General features: G+C 41.3%; 1 protein-coding gene across 5 annotated transcripts in view; it reads left to right on the top strand.

The window, feature by feature from the left end:
• The window catches only part of ATF7IP (activating transcription factor 7 interacting protein), a 187,320-nt gene that overhangs the window by 33,397 nt on the left and 128,034 nt on the right, over positions 1-25,889 (top strand). For 4 of the 5 annotated variants that reach the window (XM_054988344.1, XM_054988341.1, XM_054988343.1 and 1 more), the window contains exon 1: positions 3,222-4,329. In XM_054988344.1, the coding sequence (XP_054844319.1) occupies positions 3,222-4,329 (1,108 nt within the window). Of the gene's footprint in view, positions 1-3,221; positions 4,330-25,889 lie in introns of those variants that run through there. The other variant, XM_054988342.1, reaches the window with a different exon arrangement.

Genomic DNA, 25,889 nt, shown 5'->3' with positions numbered 1-25,889 from the left:
TCAAAAGTATTGTTTAATGTTAAATACAAAATTTTAGATAAGGTTGAGGCAGTTTGTTAAGATAGGTATAAGTTCCATAATGTTTTTGAGGAAAGCTTCTAAAATGGTTGTCATTCTTCCCAGATAATGCAAATACAGCCTTTTCCACATTCCTTCGGTTAAGTGGCATGTGTAAATATAAACTTCATTTTCTATTTTTTTTTTAAAAACGCACTTATTTGTAATTGCCATGTATGATGTAATATATTCTTTGGGTGATGGTTTGGAATGCAGTAGCTGTTTGTATTATATGTTTTGATGTTTGCTTGCTAGACCTGGGTTGGCCAGTGGGCGTGGAGTAAAACCTTGGCTAAACTGTGAAATAAGTGGGTGCATGTTGTATGTGCGACTAAACATTTTAATTGAGAAAGTCTTTTGCCAAAACAAAAACCAGTGCTAAACTTCAGTTTTTAAAAATATTCTTAATCAGAAAGCTCTGCACTCATCTTCCTGATTAGCTTAGAAAATTAGATAGTTTTGTGATAATCATTTAGATTTTATACTTCTCTTAAGAATCTGACGTGAATTAATCACATTTGTATACCATCCTTTTTCATGGTGTATTATTTTAAGTTAAGAGAACAAAATAAAGAAGGAGCCAATTTTAAACCAAGTTTCCATAATTCTGATTTATAATTTCTGAGGAGACACCTACACTGATTGGGTGCAATAACTTAAACAGCTTACTCCACAACTAAACCGGTCCTTTGCAGCCAAAATATATTTTAGTTCTACAGAATTTACATTTAACAGAGTCTAGATATGCAAGGACACTAAGCAATACTGCTTACTTGAAGACTTAATAACTTACAACTTTCAAGAAAGGCTGGTAGTTACTGAACATGATATGGAAGGTAACCAGATAGCATGGACATTTTAACTCTAGACATAGTCATGATTTGAATAATAATATTCTGTATGACATTGTGTCATAGTAATGCTTAAAGTTGCATTTTTGCTTGTGCTTTATCTTAGCATAACAGGCTCATTGTTTTTAATAAAAGTGAACGCTCTGTTTCAACATTGAAGTATGTGTAGACTAATATGCTTATTACATTTGTTTTAAAGCAGTTATTTGTATGGAATGATTCTAAATTTAAATGGAATTTTGGGGAATTTGTTCTATTAAAATCTATCATTTTTAGCGATGATACAACTGTATAAGGTATTCTTAAATTTTACCAATATGCTAATAATTGCACACTTTCCAGTGAAGTAAAATCTATTGCCTAAATACTCACCACTCCATTAATCTGGAGTAATGGGTGTTTTGGGGATAATTTGTTAATAGTTAATGGTCTAGATCCAAAGATATCTCTTTGCATATGGAAATGTATTCTGTTCAAGAAAGGGCTACTTAACACCTCATGCTAGTCCTTTGGTGTTGCATGTGGGAAACAAAACTTAAACCCAACAGGTTTTATTTTCTTTATTTATACCCTGCCTTTCTCCCCAATGGGGACTCCAAAACAACTTGCATTGTTCTTTTCTCAATTTTATCCTCACAACATCTCTGTGAGGTAGGTTAGGCTGAGTGTGTGTGAGTGGCCCAAGATTATCCAGCAGGCTTCTGTAGCAAAGTGAGAATTCAAACCTGGATCTCCCAAGATTCTAGCCCAACACTAACTCCTATATCATGCTGTGATTCTCTTCTATTATTTCTTCGGAAGAAATTTCAGACCTTCTTTTCTTTTAGTTGCACAAGTGCTTGCAACAACGTCTTGTGGCAGCATTAAAATCGATATAGAATTTACTTATTATAACACTGCAAAATTTACTGAAGGAAAATAGCGATTAACATGGTACTGTCATGATCCTTTAGATGCAGCAATTATTTTTGAAGCTAATTTGTCTACTTGAACCAAGATATTGGACTAAAAAAACTTGAAAAATTATCTATAGTTTAACCGCCTTGATTGTGAGTATATTGTGGAATAACATGATCCTGAGCATCCACTTCTGGATCTCTTTGATTTTGTTGCTGTTTGCGGGTAGGGCAAACAATGAGACTACTGCATTATATCTGAACAGCTGTGTTCATAGCATTGTGTGGTATTTGTCTCTCTTTTGTGTCACTCTTGCTGGACTCTTCCCTTACCAAGCAATTCTTTTGTTGCAAAATTTTAATTAATAGTCTTTTCTAAGATCCAGCTAGGATTGTAGAACTTGGTTAACATTTTGAATTTGTTTTCATTTTTATATTGAAAAGTTTTTGAGTGTGCGAATTAGTGTGTCCTTAGAATTTTTGTTTTGGTTTACGCACTTACATTTTAGCTTCCATGGAATTCAAGGAGGTGTATGTAAGTCACCTTCCATCAGGCATTGGCAACATTCATACTTTGTTTAGCTTATGCCAGGTTGATAAATCATTTGCATTCAAACCCATACCCTGAATGGAGGGTGATGTGGAACATAAACATTTATGTTCCACATCACCCTTTATGTTCCACAAAATCTAGTAAGATGTCATTACAAAAATCAGATTCTTACACAATTATTAACATTCTTACCAAGTTTTAGTTATTGCAGTGTTTTTCATAATCTCAAGGAGCTTCAGTAGTAAAGCAATATTATTTTGAGTGTTTTGAGATAAGGTTGTAGAGACAGCATTCATCATTAAACATAAAAAAATGTAATAGGAAGCCTATCAAGGGGGCAACAAAGTTCACCCTTTTTACCTTTGAGATGACAATTCTTAGCGCAACTGTCATGGACAGGGTAGAAAGATCTGTCCGGAAACTTGTTCACAGACCTTGAGCTTGCTTATTTCTGACATAATTTGTGTTTCTTTACTCTCTCTCTCTCTCTCTCTTCTCTCTCTCTCTCTCTCTCTCTCTCTCTCTTTTTAAAAAAATGACATACACTTCTGTTTGATCTACTTAAACTATTTTTAAAATGTTTGCTAAAAATATGTATATACAAGGGACCCACAATGCCTTACGGGGGACATCTCATTTTCCCCATGTCCTCTCTCCCACTGTTTCCTCTTTCCTTTACATGGCAGCCCCACAGCCTCTCCCCCTTTCCTGATTTCTTCCCACCCACCTGTCAACCTAACTTTCTGTACTGCCCTATCTTCACCTTTCCTTCCTTTTGTCTCCTGGTAGCCTCATTTCATCATCTGTGCAAATTCTGTATGATCATGTGCTTTTCTTATTCACATTCTGTTTTAAGTAATATATATGCACTTTTTCAGGATAAAAATGGAAGGTACTGAAGAGCCTCAAAAAAGAGTATTTAAGGCCCGCAAAACAATGAGAACGAGTGATCGACAACAGCTTGAGAGTGTATATAAAGTGAAAGAAGAGCTTTTGAAGACCACTGATGTCAAGTTGTTAAATGGGAAACATGAAAATGGGGATTCAGATCTCAGTTCCCCCCTAATAAATTCTGAATGTGCAGAAGACAAAGAGATTAATGGTATAGAGGATTTATGCGTGGATTCTGAAGAAAGTAAAGTACACTCTGAAGAAATTGCTGATGTCAGATGTCCTGATATTGAAGACGACCAAGTTACTGATCTTGCTCCGAAACTTGAAAGTACGTCTCCAGAGAAGATTGCTTCTGAGCAAGATCATGAGGATGCTAGTAGTACTTCAGCCCCTGAACCTGAAAGTTCAGCGCTTGACTGTAGTAAAAATAATGACTTCCAGGAAGGGGTCAGTGTAAAAGATAATTTGGACCATGAAGACATTGGTACGAAAGATGATTTGGATGAGGAAGCCAAACCAAACTGGCCTGAAATTCAAAGTAACATAAGCTGTAATAATAATGACTCCTCTCCAGAACCAGTAGAAACAAATGAGCAAGCTTGTACTCTTGATCTGTCTGTGAAGGAAGAAAAAAATGATGAGGAAGTTGTACTAAAAGGTAGCGTTGGTGAGCAAGCAATATCTAGCAGTGTGGATGTAGACCAGGGTCCAAAGGATGGGGAAGTCCAATCAGCAGATCTTCAAGAGACTAGTACCCAAAAAATAGTGGAAGAGGAACCAGTAGAAAGCATCTTGGGAAATTCAACCACCATGGAAACAGAGGAGATTATTCCAATTTTAGAAAAGTTGGCCCCAACAGAAGATGAATTAAGCTGTTTCTCCAAATCTATCATGCACCCAGTAGAGAATCCTAATGTAGATGCAGAAGATAAAGTGGAAAGCTCATTAAGTTCGCCATCTAAACACGAAAACAGTGAAAATTTGCCCAAAGAAGCATTTTTGGTGCTTTCTGATGAAGAGGAACTCTGTTGTGAGAGAGAAGCTGAAGTGGTAATGTCAAACCAAGCAAACCCTTCAGGTTAGTGATGTGTGTATGTGTGTATTTTTAATGTGATTTCCACCCACAATTCTGCTTTGCATGCGGTGCTTTCTGTGAGTAAAATAATTAGACATGTAATAAATTGTGTAAGTATAGTGAGGTAAGTGTTTGAGGATGCTTTGTTTGATATTTCATCAGTCAGAAATATTCTGGTCAGGTAAAAAATTGGTCAGGGACTTCTGAAGCATTAATTTATTGGAACAGATTTTCAGTACATCTAAATTACAAACACAAGCTAACTGATACAGTGAAAGAAATGGAAATTAGTAATGCTAAATTGGTATAAATGTGAATCTGTCCAATTTCTTATTGGTAAGCCAATATCAGTCACTATTACACAGTTAAAATGGAGTTTTAAAAATTATGTGCACAGCATCAATGCATGCTCAGTTGGCACAAGGCCATCTTGTAGACTCCAGAGCCTTGTTCCTTCCAGAAGCTTTACAGGGCAACTTGCCAGGTCATATGGAAGATATTGTCCTCTTCAGTAAGTGCAATGGTCTATAGAGTGTCCTAAACACAGGATCTGTGCCACTAATGACTACTTTATGATACCTGACTTCATTGTTCTCTTTCAAAGATATCTAAAACTACAGCACTAGAACAGGAGAAAGGTTTATTTTGCTGTCTGCAACAAGGCCATTCTTTCTGTATGTAATTGTGGTCATTTAGCCTACTACTCTAAAGGTTGGAAAGACCAAATCCATACATAACTACATCAGTAAGAAACAAATTCTGTTAATTCTTTGTAATGTAAAACAAAGGTGTTGCATTTACATTACACAATCACTTCACAAATTCTGTTAATTCTTTGTAATGTAAAACAAAGGTGTTACATTTACATTACACGATTACTTCACAGCGTTTCAGAATCTGTTCTGCTTCCCATGTTCTCCAGAGTTCCGCACATGCAAGGGAGTAGTGGGAATCAGAAACAGTTTTTGTCCATCTTTTTCGTTTTTTCCCTCTGTGCATATTCCACGAATATGCTTCTCATGCCCCCCTCTTCCTTTCCCCCAGGAGCTGATTGGTCTGTCCACCAGTAACCACTCTTCAGCTCTCTGAACTCCTTTTCCACCATTTTTATCAATAAAGTGAGGCAAGGGTCATAAGGCTGATTCTCTGTTGGCTTCCTTCCTCCCAGGTATGCACACACTCCCTTATTTTTTTTTCAAAGCCAGGAATGAGTCCTAACGTTGGTGCTTATTCCCTGTTGGCTTAGAAAGCCAGGAAAGGGTTAAATGGCTGTTTTCCCCTTCCTCCCTCTCCTTTTTATTTCAAAGCCAGGAAAGAGTAGTAATGTTACTGCTCGTTCCTCCTAATGAGCTTTGCACCTGCACAAAGCTTTATTTCAGAAACTTCTAGAGCTACAAAATAGCCACAAAGATCCCATCCATTAAGGACGCAAATTTGGACCATATGTGCTCCAGGAGGAGGTGTGTTGCCTTTCCACTTCCAATTTAAAGTGCACCACAGTGAAGTAGAGCACCTGCTGTGTGGAAGTTGAGCAGCTCATGTGAATACATAGATAATCATTCAAAGAACAGTGGCTACAGGTAAGCAACCTGTTTTTACTTCTTCATAGTGTCTAAGCATCACATCACACTGATGATTGAATATTATCAAGCTGAGAGAGTATAGGCTCAGCAGAAGGCCTTTCATTGTGCCCTAGTGTCAAGGGTGTGGTGTTTAATAGACAGCTGAACCTAGGTTGTAGCACCACACAGTTCAGGCAAGGGTATCTCTCTTTCAGTGGCAGAGGAGGTAGTTGTTGCTCTTGTGGAATGTACTTTAAGATGGGAAGGCACAGGTTTACATGCCAGCTGGTAGCAGATGTCTATAGTGTGGCATATCCAGTAGCTGTTGCATTGAGCTGATAAAGATTAGCCCTTCTTCCTGTCTGAATAAGATACAACAAAATTGTTGTGCTTCTGAAATGAAGAAGTGTGAGCCACATGGAAAACAAGTGCTTTCCTCATATCTAAGGTATGAAACAAATGTTCAGCTTCTGTCATTAGTGATTGAAGGAAGGTAGGTATCATTATGCCCCGATTCAGGTGGAATTCACTGACCACCTTTGGCAACAAAGTGGGGTCAAGATAAAGAATTACCTTATAATGAAAGCAGAGAAAAGGTGGGTCTGCTGTCAGACAAGTAAGTTCCAAAGCCCTTCTAGCAGAGCACGTAGCTATGAGGCAGGCAATTTTTTGAACAATAGTAGTTTAAGGTTACAAGTTGCCATTGATTTAAACAAAGAGCTTACATGTAAGTTAGATTATGACAATCTGGGTTTACTGTGCAGATAATGAAGGCAGCACTGGAGAATAATCTTAACAGGGTCCGAGAAAAACCATTTAACCATTGTCTGGGAAAAGATGGAGTGGCCTTGAATTGAGGGTTGGGAAGCTTATATAGCTGCCTGGTAACCCTCTTGCGAGATGAGTGTGTCAAACTATGGGTGAAGTAGGTACTCCTGTATGGGATGCAGCGCACATGTGGCTGAATTTAGCCCATGCCGTGAGACAAAAATTGTGAAGCAGTTCTGCCTGCTCTCGTAGAATTTTCTGGTGGATAGTTTCCTGGCACCTATGCTTTCTATGATCATCTGGTTAGCTGGATCCTTGAGGCTACCAAGTGCAGCATATCTGGATGAAGAATCCTGCCCTACTATTGAGACAGGATTTGGGAAAGTGGATATAGTTGCCCTTGGCTAGGTAAAGAACCTTGGAGATCCAGGATTGGCATGGCAAAAAAGGCATAATTAGTATACTGTTGAATCATTCCCTCTCTCCCTCCCAGGACTTTGGTGATTATAGGAATGGGGAAACACCTATACTAGGCATCTCTACTAGGTCTGAAGGATTCTGTCCCGCATGGAGCCGTGTCTCATTCCTGCCCTTGTGCAATAGTCACAGCATTTCCTATTGAGGAATGTAGCAGACAAGTCTACTTGTCGCAGACCCCATCAAAGGAATATGGGTGTGGGTATTTGATGTTGATGGTCCATTTATGTGCTACCATAATGGCCCATGTGTTTCCTTAGTGTGATAAGAAAAGTTCATCTACAGTCTTCAGTGCAGTTCCACATTGGGGAGTGCGCTTGCACAGGACAGCCGTTCAGAACAGGATTTCTTTAGCTTTTTGGCTATTTGGGGAGGGGGATGACTTCCCCCTCAGACTGCTCCAAGCTGGTTTTTCTTGCCAAAAATGGTCACATGATGGAGGTCGCCCCCACCTTTCCTCAGTTTTTTTGCCACCATGAAGAACAGACATGCTTAGGCTTATGATAGTTTTTTCTTGAATAATTGTTGTAAAAAGTTTAGCGTTATTGATAGTTATAGTTGTAGTATGGTAATAGTTATAGTTAAATAGTTAAATAATTAAATAGTTAAACAACAGTTTGATAGAGTCCGTCTGTGTTGGGAACAACGGATTTCCTAACTCTTCCCCAATCCTGAACACGAGATGGCAAACAAATCCCTCTTCAAAAAATGCGAGGAATGTGCCACTAAAATGGTGAAGACAGATGGACATTCCTGCAGCCTGGCGTGCTTAGAGGAGGGTCATGTCATTGCCCACTGTAAGCAATGCCAAGATTTTGCCCCCAAGGCGAGAGCAGATCGAGCAGTGCGAATAAAGGCCATGCTATGGGGAAAGGCCATGACTAGCTCCACAAGCCCGGCAGCAAAGAAATCTGCCCTAGAGGAGCTGTCACCACACCCGATACCAGTTCAGAGTTGGCAGGAACTTCGGTTCCGAGACCCACGGAGGTGATGACAGACCCTTCAGTTCCGAAAGCTCGGAGCCAACAATCCTCCTGATCCCGAGAGACTACCGCATTGAGGCGATCACTGGCCAGTGTAATTTTGGTGAAGAGTGATCATTCTGTTCCTCGGAGCAGAGTATCAGCATTGCCTGTTCTGGTCGGAGCCAATACGGGCACCAATAAGCCTCCAAAACGAAAACACAAGGACAAGAAAAAGAACAAAGCTCAACAGTGAGAGACTCCATTGGAACCAGTTCAAGTGGCGGAGCAGGGAGACCAGTTGCCTTCAACACCTCAATAAGAAGGATGGAGGAAAAAGGCCTATTTTAGACCTATGGGGCCTTACTGAGTGGCGAAATTTAGAATGGTTACCTTACCTTGGGTCATTAATTTGTTATCCAGTGATCTGTGGTTTGCAGTCCTGGATTTACAGGATGCCTACTTTCACATCTCTTTCTGTCAGGAGCACAGAAGATCGTCTTCGACTAAAGAGGCACGCAAGGGGAACACTGCCAAACGAGCAACACTCAGTTCCCCTCTATGATAAACTCAATATACTTAACAAATCAAAAATAATACAAAACAAGCTATGAACCAAGCAATAATGTCTCAAGATAATAATCAATCAAACAATTTACTAATCATAAATAGCTATCAGATAATACACATTCCAATCAGTAGTATAACACATGAACCACTATACAACCAGAACCAAGTATGAATGAGTCTTTCAAATGAAATTTTTCTCGAAGGAAATCTTTCAAAAAGGAGTCCTGGAAAGTATCCCTTCATGGGTGGTACCATATGAAGTAATAGATCCGAGAGCTGTTTACAATGAACAACAATGTTTAACTTATAAAGAGATAACGTCGACGGAACACAGAATATAAAAAATAAAAACACAAGAAGAGTTATCTCCACAATATGGATGGTTTCAATAGAGGCAAATCAGGGATCTATACAACTCGGACTGTTTAAGGGGAGGAATAAGACTGAAAAACTTGGAGCTAGAAGGAGTGATTTTACAAGAAGGTAAAAAAGACATTTCGAAAATATACAAAATACTTTTAAAATGGTATACGGAAGACGAAACAGTCAAAGTCCAGATGGTGAAATGGGCAATAAACTTTCACAAAGAAATAACAATGGAATCATGGGAATATTTGTGGAAAAACACTTTGAAGATTTCAACTTGTACCAATATTAAAGAGAATGTTTATAAAATGATGTATAGTTGGTATTTAACGCCTAAGAAGATTGCGCTTGGAAATGCAAATATGTCAGACAAATGCTGGAAATGTAAAAAGCATGAAGGGTCATTTTATCATATGTGGTGGACTTGTGAGGTAGCTAAGCAATACTGGGGAGATATAATAGAAATAATTAATGAGGTGTTGCAAACCCAAATAAATAAGAACCCAGAATTGCTGCTACTGAACTTGGGAATGGAAGATGTTCCAAAGCAGCATAGAACATTGCTATTTTACATGATTACAGCAGCAAGACTTTTGTACGCGCAGAAATGGAAAGTGCAAGAAATACCAACTATAGAAGATTGGATTTACAAATTGTTGTACATGGCAGAAATGGACAAAATGACAAGAAAACTGAAAGATCTTGATCCAGGAGAATATATTGCAGACTGGGGGAAATTGAAACAGTATCTAGAAAAAAAATGGGATGTGAAAGGAGGACTGTGGCAGTTTGAGAATTATTAATGCGTGATTTTATAAAGGGGAGAGAGAAGTAACTTTACCATTAATGGGGAAATTTAGTTATTAATCAAGCTAAGCTAATATTAGTATTAAGAAGAATGTATTAAAAATAGATAGGTTAAACAGGGAGATGTAGATTGGATATATTAGTAAATTGGAGATATAGAAGAATTTGAATATGCTTAGAATAAGTGATACAATATATATAAGATTTAGAAAAATTATAGTTAAGAGTAATTTAAATAATAAGATGGGCTAAGGGTTGGAAAGATGTTGGAAGTCTATAAGGAGGGGGGGAAGGGGGGTTGATATAATTTAAGTAAGATGGGGAATTTGTGTAATATTTTATGTACTCACCAATAAAATTTAAAAAAAAGGAGTCCTGGAAAATTAGTCATTCAAAATTCAGCTGTCAAGAAGTCCAAAGGCACAGGAAGAAGAATGTAATGAATGTCAGCCGTTCCTTCCACCAGTGTCCAAATGATGGTATCCGTGGTGTAAATAAGGTACAATCAATCCTGGAAGCAGCTGGCGAAAATATCAGCCCAACACACTGCCAGCAAAAGAGTGTTTCGCCTCGTGGGCTTTCTCAGGGGCTAAACTATAGGTGTTAAAACAAAAATCACATTAAGAGGACACTACAACATTTCTACAAGAGTATCAGCATTGCCGGTTCCGGTCAGAGCCAATACGGGTGCCAATAAGCCTCCGAAACGAAAACACAAGGACAAGAGAAAGAACAAAGCTCAACAGTGAGAGACTCCATTGGAACCGGTTCAAGTGGTGGAGCAGGGAGACCAGTTGCCTTCAACACCTCAATAAGAAGGATGGAGGAAAAAGGCCTGTTTTAGAGCTATGGGGCCTTACTGAGTGACAAAATTTAGAATGGTTACCTTACCTTGGGTCATTAGTTTGTTATCCAATGATATGTGGTTAGCAGTCCTGGATGTACAGGATGCCTACTTTCACATTTTCTGTCAGGAGCACAGGAGATGCCTACTACAGTTTGTTTCATGATAGGGTGTTCCAATATATGGCACTGCCCTTTGGTTTGGTTACTGCCCCAAGGGTATTTACCAAGTGCATAGCCATGGTAGTAACGCACCTTAGGAAGTCAGGATGTACTATTGACCCATATTTGGATGACTGGTTACTTGCAGCCCATTCTCCAGAAGAGTTAAGAGCCCATATATTCCTCGTACTGAACACCTGTAAGGGACTGGGGCTTGTAGTAAATGAAAAGAAATTGAACTTGACACCTTGCAGAATGGTGAAGTTCATCAGAGCCATTCTAGACTCTGCAGCAAACAAGGCATTTTTGCCTGTGGATTGCTGTACTAGAATTAAAAGTCTAGCTCAAGCTTTCCTGAAGAAACATGTTCAATCAGGTCAATCAGTTCAAATTTTGCTGGGCCTTATGGCATCCAGAACTGCAGTTGTACCGTTTGCTTGTCTGAGAATGAGACTGCTACATCAAACGGATTTGCCCAGAGACAATCCCATCAGACTAAGCTTTCTATCCCCAGACAAATTATACGCTTCCTACATTGGTGGATGGATGCGAAACATTTGTCTAAGGGAGTTCATTTTGGATTACCAACTCATGAAATCACTCTGACTACAGACACATCCTTCGAAGAATGGGATGGTCAGTGTGAAGACATTTACGTCAATGGGGTATGGCCAGACACTGAGAAAGAATATTGTATCAATTTCTTGGAATTGAGAGTTGTATATTATGCCCTTAACTCACTTGCAGATATATTATCCGAGAAAAGAGTCCAGGTCCTTTCAGACAACATAACAACAGTTTATTACATAAACAAGCAAGGTGGCACAGTGTCGAAGAAACTTTGTTTAGAGGCCATCCGGTTATGGGACTGGGCTGTTTCCTGGGGCATTACACTTTCGGCCCTACATACTGCTGGTTCACTGAACAATAAAGCAGATTACCTTAGCAGACTAGGGAGCGCCCATCACAAATGGGTTCTGAGTGACAAATATGCACAAGAAATCTTCGGGAAGTGGGGGTTGCCAGATATAGATATCTTGGCAATTCACTGGGGGATGCTTTCCAGACAAGATGGACAGGGGGTTTTTACGCTTTCCCCCCAATCCCGCTGATTCAAAGGACGATTTGAAAGATTCAATCAGAACAGACTTTGTGCATATTAATAGCCCCATTTTGGCCACATGAGCTTTGGTTCCAGTCACTCAGAATATTAGCCAAAGGAAACTACATACATCTCCCAATAGTACCAGAACGCCTTCACTTCGGCCACACACTACATCACAACCTGGACAGGTTGCTCTTAACTGCACAGTTCCTAGGGCACTGAATATGCAATTCTCAGATACAGTTGCAAGTATCATTCTGAATGCACGCAGACCTTCAACTTGGAAATCATATACCTTGAAATGGATCAAATTTGCACTCTGGACAGAAACAAAGGACATATCACCTGATTCTTGCCCTTTGACAGACATTTTCAACTACTTATTATAGTTACAGAGGTCAGGTCTGGGATCATCATCTGTTAAGGTACACCTAGCAGCAATATCAGCATTCCACGACAATGTGGATGGCAAGACCTTTTCCCCCATTTTTTTGTCCAAACTGTTCCTGAAAAATCTATATAATCTTTATCCACTGAGGGCTTAGATGGTCCAACAGTGGTCCCTGTCACTGGTGCTGTCCAGTTTGATGCTGAAACCATTCAAGTCCTTAGCAACTTGTAACTTGGCCCTGCTTTCCACCAAAGTGGTGTTAAGGGTAGATCCACCCTTTCTACAAATCTTCTCAGATAAGGTTGTCATGTGTACTTGTCTCCAGTTCTTACCTAATGTGGTTTCTGAATTTCATGTCTCACAGAATTTATCCCTCCTGGTGTTCTTTCCAAACCCTGCCTCACAGCAAGAACACACGCTTCACACCTTAGGCATTCAGAGATCTGTCTTATTCTACATAGATAGGACAAAATCATTCAGGCAAAGTCAGACATTCTTTATTTGTCACTCGGGCTCAAATAAGGGCAAGCCAGCATCTTCACAGACTATATCACGATGGGTGGTATCAGTGATTAGGTTAGGATACAAGCTGGATTCAACATGGTTAGGATTCAACAAGAGGGCAGCAGCCTTCCTGTGAGAATTCCCATTGGAAGATCAAGCACTATGCAGTAGATGTCAATTCACAAAAAGAGACTGCAGTGGGACAAGCAGTGTTGTTATTTGCCTGAGAGCTTCACCCCACCACCTAGGTGAGTAGCTTATTATTCTCCCAATGTGGAACTGCACTGAACACTGTATATTTAATCAGTTGCACTTACCTGTAACTGCTGTTCATCTAGGTCTTCATGCAGGAACACATTCCTTCCCTCCTACCCCACTGTGAGCTCTCTATAGACAAATGAAAGGGACTTGTGGCACAGGACAACTGAGGGAAGGTGGGGGTGACCTCCACCATGTGACAGTTTTCAGTGAGAAAAACCAGCTTGGAGTGGTCTGAGGAGGAGGTGACCCCCCCCTGAATAGCCTAAAAGCTAAAGAAATCCTGTTCCAAGTGGCTGGCCTGCACAAGCGCAGTCCCCCATGTGTTCCTGCACGAAGACCTAGATAAAGAGCAGTTACAGGTAAGGGCAACTCTGTTTTACAATTATTATCCAGAGATCTGTGAATCTCTGCCACAGGTGGTAAGCAGGACAATTGAGGACAGCAAATACTGTTCCACCTTGTTCATTACTGTGATAGGTGGCTCTGTTGGTGGTGGTCACCTGCACTATCTTGCCTCTGAGTCTGGGGGAAAAGAATGGAGCAAAGAAGGAGAAGAGGAGCATCAAGGAGAACTCGCCAGTGTGGAAAGAAGTGGTGGAAGAAACTCGGTATAGCAGCTCTGAGAGAAATGAAACTCTGGATAAGTCCCCAATCAATGTGTATATGGCAATAGACAAAAAGCATCTGAGCAGGAAAGGCACAATTCTTCCTCCGGAGCATGAACTATCCAGACTCTTGGGATTTTCATGACTTATTTTGTAGTTCGAAGCTTCCAAAATTGAGCTCTGTTTGAGCACAGAGCTCATCAGTGTAATGCACAGAGACCATGAAGAAGTAACTTGTTTATGATGGAGATAGTTTTCCCCTAAGTATCAAACTGTGTTAAGATATTTAGGAGAGAATTAATAGAGTTGCAGTCTTTCTGTATATCTCCTAATGCTGATAGACTATTGCTGCAACTAAAACTGGTTGCATTTCATAGCCCAATCTGATTGAAAGAGTTGTAAAAAATTAACATCATAGAACTTAAAGTTGGAAGAAGCTTAAAGACTACCCAGTCCAATCTTCCTGCACAATGTAGAATAACAAAAATGTAACTACCAATCTCCATTTACACACTACCAAGAACGGAGAAGCCACCACATCCCTCAGCAACTGATTCTACCAGCGAACCGCCCTTATTGTTAAAAAGTTTTTCCTAAGATTGTACTAATATATTCCCACATGTAATTTAAACCCACTATCACAAGCTCTGTCATCCACCAACTGGAATAGCTCCTTACCCTCTTCAAGACAACAACCCTTCAAATATTTAAGAAGAGTTACCATATCTCCACTCAGTTATCTCCTTTCCAGGCTGAAATTTCCCATTCTTTCAGCCTCTGTTTGTAGGATTTACTCTGCTATGTTCCTGGGAGTGAGGCAGTCTGTGACTGTGGCAAGTAGCTTCTCCTTTCTCAGGCAGGGCCAGTCAAATCAATCGATCCCAGAGGGGAGTGGCTTGTCCCTGGATCGCCAGTTTTTTTCTGGCCCTGCTCAGAGTAGGGCGTCAAATTGCTTTACTCCAGAAAGCAACGATCCCAGACGACAAAGAACAAACATCGGGAGGAAGATCGGATAGCTCGCTGGGGAAGAGGAAGGGTTTGTCTCCCCCTTTTCGTGCAAAAAAGAGTGAAGCGAGCGGCAGAGCCAACATTCCTAGCCTCCCTAGGACCCAGCTTCTGTGAGAACTGCCACAGGACACCTCTAATCTCGAAGGGAGGGGGCCATTTACCCTGCCGGTGTAAAGGAGCAGTAAAGTTCTCAGTTCCTGGCACAAGTGACACTGAGGCTACACAGCCACCAGTAGCTCAGCCTGAGCAGATGGCAGCAGCAGTAACAACGGAGAACATAACACTCTGCCCTCTGAACCCCAGTAAGTGACATCAGAGGCACCAATAGATTAGGGGACTGCTCTCGAGTAGCGGCATACACGGAGTGGAAAAATAACCCCTGGGAGTCCTCAAACCTTGTATTGCCAGTATAGCCGCCTCTAAAATCCCCCTTCCCCCTTTTTTCCTCCGCCCTTCCCCCCTTTCTTTAGGTGGAAAAACCATTCTGGCGGGAATTGCAGCCAAGGCGGGACTGAATGCATCCAGAACAGTAAATGGAGCCTAGCTCGACCAAGCTCACCCGCTTCTACATAGTCACAGTTCCCTAGTGGGGAGGGTCAGGAAACAATTGAGATAGATCTCTTGGGCCATGATGCTAAGTCTAACCTACTGGCATGGCTCGAGACAGAAATAAAGAAGGAATTTAAAGAGGCTATTAAGGAGATCATGGGGCAGGACTCAACTCCCAAAAGGGGGAACCAAACTCCAGGCCCCAGTAAGAGTGAAAGGTCTGAGAACCACTCCGCCCCTCCAAAAGCCAAAAGAAGGAGAAGAGAGGACACTTGTGTCCAAGGGGACTCTAGCCCCTCAGAGGATCCCCAATTGGAATCGGAACTCTGAGTCACCCTCAGAAAGCGAGGAAGGAGAGCTTTCAGATGAAGAGGAGGAAACTATAATCCCCGTACAAACAAGGCTATTCCCTCAGGAGGTGTACTCTTGGCTACTCCCAAAGGTCCTAAGCGCATTAGAAATTACTCAGACAGCCACAGGGAAAGAGGACACAGATCCTGCATTCCCTCTAGGCTCAAAGAGGGTGCTACCAAAAATGAGAACCACGCAAGCAGGTGTACCACGGCCAGTAATGTTCCAAGTCGTATGAAGGCAGAATGGGAAAACTCAGCCAAGCTAAAATCTTACCAGTTTATATTCAATAAGTTTTACTCACTGGTACCAGAGGCAACAAAGATCAAACTGCTGGCAGTGGATGATCCAATCACCAGCCTAGCGACCAATTCGGTTCTACCAGTGGATGCAGAAGGGCTGCCTAAGGATCCATCTGACAAGAAAATAGAACAAGTGTTACACAGAAACTTTGAAGCCTCAGCGACATTAAGAGCCTCAGCTACAGGATCTTTATCTTTATTCACTTGGGCCTCAGACCTGGTGGCTGCAGGTAGCAAGGAGATCAAAACAAAGTCAGGAAAATAGCTGTGGCTTCAGCCTTTACAGCAGACAACATGCTGGACGCCTTCCAGATGTCTTCAAGAGTGATGGGATTCAATATCACAGCAAGGCGTAATACTTGGCTGAGAAATAGGGATGTTCACCCATCTGCATGCACCAAGGTAGCAGTCATACCATTTACAGGAGCCAAACTGTTGGGAGACAAGTATCTAGTAGAGGATTCTGAGAAGAAAAAAGTCCTACCATCAAAAAAGAGAGAACCAAAGAACAAGAATAGATACTCCTTTCCAGATCCCAAACGCCCCCTTAGACTGTGAAGTGCCAGAACTTTTAAAGGTGCTGGCAATCAAGATCTAGAAGCAAAAATAGGTCCTTCACCTTTTCAAAATCCAGACAGCAACCAAAAGGACAAAAGAAAGGACACCTGGCATGACTACCAAAAACAGAGGAAAGTCATACAAATTGGGGGATGGCTGCTGGAATTTTCAAGAAAGTGGCAACAGTCACAGACAAATGGATACTAGACATGGTATCCATGGGGTACTCCCTGGAATTTGAATTGATACCACCGAAACACCTTATTCAACTTTCAAGAAATCTACTGAAACAAAAATACCTAAGGATAAAGAAGGCCATACAATATCTCCTACTGATAAAGGTGATAGAGCCAGTACTTACATAATACAGGAACCAGGGAATCTACTCAGTGTTCTTCATCGTATCAAAGAAAAATAAGGATGTCACAGTCATCTTGGATCTGAAGTGGCTGAACTAATACATCAAGTCATGCAAGTTCAAGATGAAAATGATGAAACCCACTGCAGGGGCCATCCAGAAAGGAGACTACCTAGCCTCCATAGATCCATCAGAGGCCTTTCTTCACATACCCATAAAGGAAACGCTCAGAAAATATCTATGCTTTGCATACAATGGAGATCACTACCAATACAGGGCTCTACCATTTGGTCTCAAATCCTCCCCAAGAGTATTCACAAAGGTACTGATGACACTAATATCATTCCACAGACTCCAAGGGACATCTGTTTCTATACCTGGACGATATCCTAATCAAGGACCCATCCCTAACTTCTGGTCTGGAAGCAGTGAAACAAACCAGACTGTCTGGAAAATCATGGCTTTGTGATCAAGAAAGAAAAGAGCAGTCTGACGCCAATACCGAAGATACTATACGTGAGAGTAATGATCGACACAATCAAAGACAAAGTCTTTGTGTCAAAGGAGAGACAACAGAAGATCACCTATATGATAAGAGAAGTTTAGGAAAAGAAAAAAATAGAAGTGATGCAACTAGCCAAGCTACAAGGGATGATGGTGTCCTGCCAGGACACTCTGCAATGGTCAAGATTTCATATACGTCCACTACAGAGATTCTTGTGACCATTCCAAATGACCATATCACACAAACGACAGAAAAAGGTGCTAATACCAGAGACACTAAGCAGGGATAAAACCCAACAGATTCAATGAAGGAACAACTTTCAGGGAATCAAAAAGAGTTGTGATGATGACAGATGAAAGTCTGATAGGATGGGGAGCACACACAAAAGGCAGGATTGCTCAACGTACATGGTCAAAAGGAGAAAAGAAAAGCAGCATAAACCTTCTAGAAATAAGTGCCATAAAGAAAAGCTTATGGAAATTTCAAGACGACCTATCAGGGTACCATGTCATGGTTCAAACCGACAATATAACCGCGAAAGCGTACATAAACAGACAAGGAGGATCCAGATTCAAAACACTGAACAGAGAAGCAGAAGAAATAATGATTTGGCAGAGACAAACCTGAGATCGTTAAGAGCAATACATGTAGCAGGTCAAGATAATACATTAGCTAACTGGCTGAGCAGAAGCACAGTAGACCAGGTGGAATGGAAACTAAACAAACAAGTGTTTGGACAGATGTGCCAAAAGTACGGGGTTCCGAACCCAAGTGCAGAAGTTCTTCTCCAGGAGAACGGATCAGAGAGCTATAGGGATAGATGCACTAAACGAATGGCCTCGGAACTTCTTTATATACATTTCCCTTAATACAAATACTGAACAGAGTGGTACAAAAAATAGTGAAATAACAGGCAGAAGTGATCCTGATAGCTTCATACTGGCTGAGAGTGTGGTTTCAAGAGCTGATGATACTATCGAGCTCAGAACCATGGAGACTAGCACACAAGACAGATCTGCTAACACAAGGGAAGATACAGCATCCAGACCCAACAATTCTAAACCAAAGAGCCTGGAGATTGAGCACTGGCAGTTGAAAGAACTAGGATACATGGAAAAAGTAATATCCACTGTGTTAGCCTCTAGGAAAGTCTCAACAAACAGGAGCTACAACAAGACCTGGAAAGTGTTCCATAGCTGGTATTGGAGCAGAGGATATAACCTCTTGATAACTTCAGTAAAAGAGATTCTGCTGTTTCTACAAGAAGGATTGGACAAGGGTCTCAGCACTAGTACCCTAAAATGACCATCTCTGCGATAAGGGGAGTCAAGAAGAGATCATCTCTTATTAGACACTCACATGTCAAAAGATTCCTGAGAGGAACCACACTGATAAACCCTCCACAAATTCACAAGTTTCCAACATGGAACCTCAACATATTCCTAACAGTACTCACAAAGGAACCCTATGAACCTATGGCATCTTGCCCGCTAAAGGAACTTTAGCGGGCAAGACCATCTTCCTTGTAGGAATTACCTCAGCAAGAAGGGTCTCTGAAATAAGGGCATTATCAGTAAGCAGAGTTATGCATTTTTCATAATGCTAAAGTAGTACTAAGACCAGACTGAACATTCATCTGGAAAGTGAATTCATCATTTCATAGAGGAGAGGACATAATCCTGCCTTCCTTTTGCACTAATCCTAGACATGAAAAGGAGAAGGAATGGAATCATTTAAATGTAGGAAGAGCATTAAGTTATTATATAGAAAGAACTAAACAGATGCACAAGATATAAGACATGTTTATATCCTTCAGAAAATGCTCATTAGAGGAAAACGTATCAACATCCAACTTCAGCACATGGATTAGGGATTGCATCACATTGGCATACAAAGCTAAACATTTAGAACCCTCTGTGGGCATCACAGCCTATTCCCTCATAGGAACAGCCATATCAGCCACATATAGAACATTTCCCTCTCTAGATATGATATGCAAAGCAGCAACATGGAGATCTATATATGCATAAAGAAAACACCAAAGAATAGACAAAATAGCATCTGCAAAAGCAGCCTTTTGATGGAGAGTGCTACAGCATGCCCTCTGAATCTAGAAACCTTTCAGCCCACCGATGGGTATACTGCTAAATGTATATCCCCACATAGTCACAGACTGCCCCACTCCCAGCACCACAGGAGAATTGAAGATTTGTATTCACTTACCGTGAAGCTTCTTTTCTCGGTGGTCCAGGAGTGGGACAGTCCAACCCACACAGGTTTCTATTAGAAGTAGGTATACTGGGAACATAAAGAACATAAGATAAACAGATACGGAAAGGGAAAAGAAAGTGTTCATATGTGTATAATTAACATATTAGTGTTCCAGTTAAACTGGATAGAGTAACAACGAGATGACGGAAGGAAAAGGAAGTCTCATACAAAAGGATCACATGGAGAATATGGGCTTGAAAACAAACTGGCAAGCCAAGGATGAGCCCCTCCTCTCTGGGATCGACTGATTCGATCAGCCCTGCCTAAGAAAGGAGGAGCTACTTCCCACATAGTCCCGGACTGTCCCACTTCTGGACTGCTGAGAAAGGAAGCTGTGTCTCGCTGATGTGCAATCATGTAATTTTGAATTGATTTCAAGAATGTGATGGCCTCTGGCTAATAAACTTGGTTGTTGTTTTTGTTGTTGAGAAAGGAAGCTTCACCGTAAGTGAATACACATCTTCAATTCTCCAAACTTCTAATCATCTTTGTTGCTCTCTGTGTACCCATTTTAAAGTATCTATGTCTTTATCTATGTCCTTCCTATAGAGAGGCCTCTAGTATTTGACACAGTACTCCAGATGGGGTCTGACTAATGCAGTCTACAGTGGTACTATAACAGCTCTAGTCTTTGCACTGTGCATCTGTTGATACACCCTAAGATCATGTGTGCTCTCTTTGCTGTTGATACACCCTAAGATCATGTGTGCTCTCTTTGCTGTTGATACACCCTAAGATCATGTGTGCTCTCTTTGCTGTTGAATCACACTGGTTACTCATACTCAACTTGCAGTCCCCCAAAATTCCAGGATCTCGTTCACATATTCTACTACTATGGAGAACATATTTAAACAGATGCAAAACTTTACACTTATCTCTATTAAATCACATTTCGTTCACATCTGCCCATTTTTTTAATGCATCCAGATCTAATAGGGTATTCTCTCCCCTAATAGAGTATTATGCTCCCCTGCCCAATTTGATGTCATCTGCTAATTAAATTAGTAGTCCCCTTCATACCCTCATCAAGAACCTTGATAAAAATGTTAAAGAGCACTGGGTCCAGTACCAAGCTCTGTGACACCCTACTCGATACTATCAGGGAAGGAGCCGTTGACTACCACTCTTTGTGTATGATTGTCTAACCAGTACCTTTCTCCCTCTTACGTGGAGGACATCTTGAGTATTTCCCACCGTTCAGTCAGGAAGGCAGGAAGTTGATTTTCTTCCTGCCTCCCTGACTGGATGGGAAACACCCAAGATGTCCTCCTGTCCTCAGAGGGGTAAGGACCCTTCACGGTAAGTGTCCAAAGGTCCGTTCCAACTGACAGTTTTAAAATCTAATCCACAGTCCTGCAACTTGCCCATCCAGACACCATGGGGAACATTACCAAACACTTTTCTGAAATCCAAACATACAATGTCCGCAGCAACTTGTAACTCAATCAAGAACAAAAGTAAGTTTAGTCTGACACGACCTATTAAAGACAAATCCATGCTGTCTTCCTCTTATCACTGAGTTATTCTCTAGATATTTACAAATCAATCCTTTTAAAATCCAGTCCAAGATCTTCCGTGGAACAGAAGTTAAACTGGCTGATCTATAGTTTTCTGGATCATCATCCTGCTTTTTAAAAATTGGGATAACATTACCATCCTTCAGTCATCTGGCACCTCCATATGCATAATTGCTTTGCCAGCTCCCATTGGGGTAGCCACCCGAAGCCCCCACCTGTTCCTAGCATGGTGTGCATTGGATTTTGTTTTCCTAGGTTTGTATGCTATTGGTAGGAAGTCTGTTGTAGTTAAACACCAGCCAATTGCTGTGAGTGGCATAGAGCCAGCCTTCTTGTATGTATATTTACCTATCATCTTTCACTTTTGTGAATAGGGAGTAAATCCAAAATTGGTCCAACCAAGGTATCTTTCTCACAAATGACTACTTTGGCATGGTAGCAAGTTCACTCAATCATACTACATTTTTGGATCCCCTGCTCCATAAAGTAGCACTGGATAAATGTGTGTGATTTCTCCGCACACATGATTTATTCCAGGTTTTCTTAGTAGAATCTGCTAGAATCAAAATTGTGTTGAGTACAGGAATTTTCCACTTGCTACGTTAGTTTATTTTCTTACAGATGTGCTAGAAGTGGGATCTAACATGCTCATGCATGAACATTGCCATATTGTCCTTGTGGAAAAATGTCCTAAGCTCAGAAGTTGACTTCAATATTTGAATGCTTGGAGCTGCAAACTAGTTTTAAAAAATTCCCCTGTCAACAAACAGCAGGCAAGGAAGAGGAGTCAGTCCTCTTCCCATCTAGTCAGTAGCTTTCAAGCAGCCAATACTTCATGTCATGCTAATGTCTCTAGTAGGCTGAGAACAATGAAGTGGGCCAGCAAGGCTGCTTTGCAACAGTCCTCACTAGCATTGCCATGTCCGCATGGCAATCAGCACAGGGGTGCTGTTACTCAACCAGGCTTCTTTCTTTGTGTATGTGCAAAGTGCATCCTCTGGCTTGCATGCAGTCCAACAGCCAGCACGATCATCTCACTTCTGGAAGTTTTGTTACTGCACTGGCCCCCTGCTGGAGGTGGGTGATTACTGGGCAGTTTGCCACCTCCTGTCAATAACCAGGGATTGCAGGACAGAGGAGCAAACCACTGGCGGTTTTGCCCACCACTGGTAGGCAGTTGGCAAGCCTAGTCTTCAGCAAAATCAAGTGTGATAACAAATATCCCCAAACCCATGAAAAATCAAATTCCCAAGAAAAATAAACATAGTGTGTGTGTTGGGAGAAGGTGCTGGATATCAAGGTACAGGCACATCTTATAGTACTATATTGGTTTTAGGAAGCGTTAAAAAACCCCTAAAAATCAGACTTGCCTGCACAAGAAAGAATTCCTTCATTCCATGGAGTGGAAAGGGAGGAAGCATATCAAAAGAGTCTAGCACGAAAGCAGAAGGTGATGGCTGAATGGCTGGAAATACCAATGACCACTCCTATCTTCTGAAACTGCAAAGAAGCTAGTGACTGTGTCAAAGTAAAAAAACTCAGTGCAGAGAAAGAGAAAGGTACCAATTGCTGCATGTACATGGGAAGATTAGTGATTGCTCCTGTGCCACCATATAGCGATACAGAGATATGTCTCTAGTTATTTCTTGTTGTATTTATATTACTTATAGTCTGCCTTTCTCATTAGGACTGAAAGTAGATTACACAGAGTAAGTCAATATAATCAACAGGATTGGAACAGCCAATAAACAATGCAATAGTTATTTGTATAGTAGAATTTTGGAATCGGCCAGGAATCACAACAGAACTGAAGCAAAGCATAAGTACTAACATGACGTGTTAAATGAGGCAAAAATTGCATAGTAGGATCCTACTTATAGCAGCAGGCAGTATGAGCTATGCACTGTTGTATAGACCATAGGGTATAAACTTTTACCCAAGAAGCTTTCTAAACAGTTCTGTATAGTAAAATCATATTGCCTGTGTAGAAAATGCCTCTTGGATTATTCAGTTTTTCATAGTTTGCAGAACGCCAGTTGAGTGAGAGCCTTCCTGACCTCATCAGGCAAGCCATTCCATAAGGTTTGGGGCCACTACAGAGAAAGCACATCTACGGGCCGTTATTGAACTCACATTCTTGCAGGTTTATATCTGCAGAAGGCCCTGTTCAGATGAGTGAACCTGTTATTTCAGAACATAGGGGGAGATGCAGTCCTGTAGATAAGAGGGACAAAGGCCATGAAGGACTTTGTATGTAATAGCTAACCCTTAAATTGAGCCCAGTAACTGGTGGCAGCCAATGTAGTGGCTTCAGAATGTGAGTAATATGCATATTCTGTCTAGCTCCTGATAATAGTGTTCTGCACCAGCTGTAGCCTCCAAATGCATTTAGAGGAGAGACCAGCATAAAATGCATTACAGTAGATAACTTTTACAGTGTAAAGTGCATTACAGTCTTGATGTTACTGTGGCATAGATCCACGTGCCCAGATGAACCTGCGGCCAGGTGTGGGGGGCATCTTCTGGGCTAGACTGAGTTGGAAGAAAGTGTTTTTTTCCAGCTTCATTTTCTCCATGTTTGGATCTAGGAATGTTTGGATCTAGTATAGCCCCGAGGCTCTTAACTGAGTCAGCAAGGGTCAACTGAACCCCACGGAAAGTGGGGGAGGACAGCTTCTTTCAAGATCTCTGCCTTTCCAGTCAGCATTACTTCTGTCTTTTGAGGGTTTAGTTTCAGTTTGTTCATTCTTAAGCAATTAAGCACAGCAGCTAGGAAGCAATTCAGAACATCTACTTTATCACCAGGATATTTGAATAAAGATATAGAGAGAGCTGGATATCGTCAGCATATTGATGACAACCAACCCCAAATCTATTGATGATTTGTTCTAAAGGTTTTACATAGAGATTGAAAAGTATGGGGGACAGGATTGTGCCCTGTGGAACGCCACAGGATAGGTCCCACACAGATGAAAATTGGTGTCCAATGGCAACTCTTTGAGTCTGGTGTATGAGAAATGATTGAAACCAGTTTAATGCACATCTCTTGATACCTACTTATGCTTCCAAGCCTTTCAACAAAATGGCATGGTTCACTATGTTAAAGGCTGAAGGTAAGTCTGATGGGAGCAACAAAGAGGCTTGGCCTTTGTCTACGCTCAGATATAGTCCTTACATGATTTTAGCAGCCAAGTGCAAAAACTGGGTTAAAATTGTCCATAAATAGAACAGGCATGTATTAAACATTTCTTCTGGCAGACTTGTTACAACCCATATCTTTGTCAATAATTTTATCAGCAAAACTTTTTTGCAAAAGTATAATGGCTTATTGTCTGTTACTGAGACAACAATGGCTCAGATTTAGGAGTTAGCAGATGCCGAGCTACCTTGAACAGTTGTGATGGTCATGGAATAGCTAAAGCAATGGTAGTAGAAAAGTAACATTTCTTTGCCACCATCACCACTGCTTCACATGCTTCTTCAAATGGACTCTATAGCTTAACCTGTCAGATTCAGTATGAGTCCTCTGCCAGCAACGTCTTCTGGCTTCCAGCCATCTTCAGGTCACCCAGTTCTGTGATAAATCAGGGGGATAGGATCCACCCCAAGAGCAGGAGTGGTTGATGAGGGGCAACCTCATAGATAGTTTCATGGAGCTTCATGTTCCACACTTCCACTGCAGCCTCAACCAAGTATGTGTTTGGAATCCTAAAATCCCCAGGGCATTTTGGAATCCAGAAGGATCCATGAGCCTTTGTGGGTGGACCATATTAATCTTCGTGGATTCTGTGCAGGCACACATTCTGACTGCAGCGGCCAGCCTCAGGTGCTCCTCTTACCCTTGGTATATTACCTGCCCAAACCATCACATGACCAGAGGAGGGGCACTATCCCCACAGTTCTGTTTTTTCGGCCACAGAGAGAGGATCTCCACTGCTGTTCTCCGTCCCCCCCACCATCTAATTCTTGAGGCTGAGAATTATTTCTCTTCAAAGATTACTTTTATCATCTGTAGTCTTTAGTAAAGAATAAAACCACATTTAAAGAAGAAAAGTTTGTTTTCCCTTTGTCATGGCTACAATTTACCCTGACAGAGCCTCCTCACAATGGATTTTGCTCAAACGCTGCGGCTTTATGCCAGCCTCATGAAAGGTACCTGTCCACTCTTTGGCATCCTCAGTTACCAAGGGATAAGGGCAGAGGTGCATCCTGTCAGAGCCTCCTTAGGATGACTTGCTCAAAGGTTGTGGCTTCACATCAGCTTGATTAAAGGCACCTGCTCCCTCACTGGCACCCTTGGTTCTGAAGGGAGAAGTCTGGAGGTGTGGCCTGACAGAGCCCTTGCTTCCAAGGTTCTTTCTCAAAGGCTTTGCCTATGACTAAAGGCCCCTCCCTGTCCTTGGCTGTCTTCCTGACTCAAGGAGTCCCTCCTCCTCCCTGGCTGCCCTTGATTCTAAGGTGAGGTTCTCGGAGGCAAGGTTTGCCAGAGCTAGCACAGTGACATAATAGCCTTAGAACCATCAATGTAATGATGGGGCTCCTCAGCTAATTCTGTTTTTAATTGAGATAATAAACATGCACCTCTAAGCCTTGTGCTTTTGAAAGGCAATTTTTCTCTGTCCCATATATGCCCACCACTCTTTTTCTACCAGGGGATGGTGCTGGCTCTCCCCTGGGGTTCTCAGCCTCATTGCTGTAAGATTCTGCCGTCATTCAGGCATGTGCAGAAGGTCTCTTTTAGTCAACAACATAGAGTAACTA

This window comes from Eublepharis macularius, chromosome 9 (genome assembly GCF_028583425.1).
Source record: "Eublepharis macularius isolate TG4126 chromosome 9, MPM_Emac_v1.0, whole genome shotgun sequence".
In the NCBI taxonomy this organism is placed as follows: domain Eukaryota; kingdom Metazoa; phylum Chordata; class Lepidosauria; order Squamata; family Eublepharidae; genus Eublepharis; species Eublepharis macularius.
Note: the sequence above shows the minus strand (reverse complement) of the source record. Positions and strands in the feature narration are given on the sequence as shown.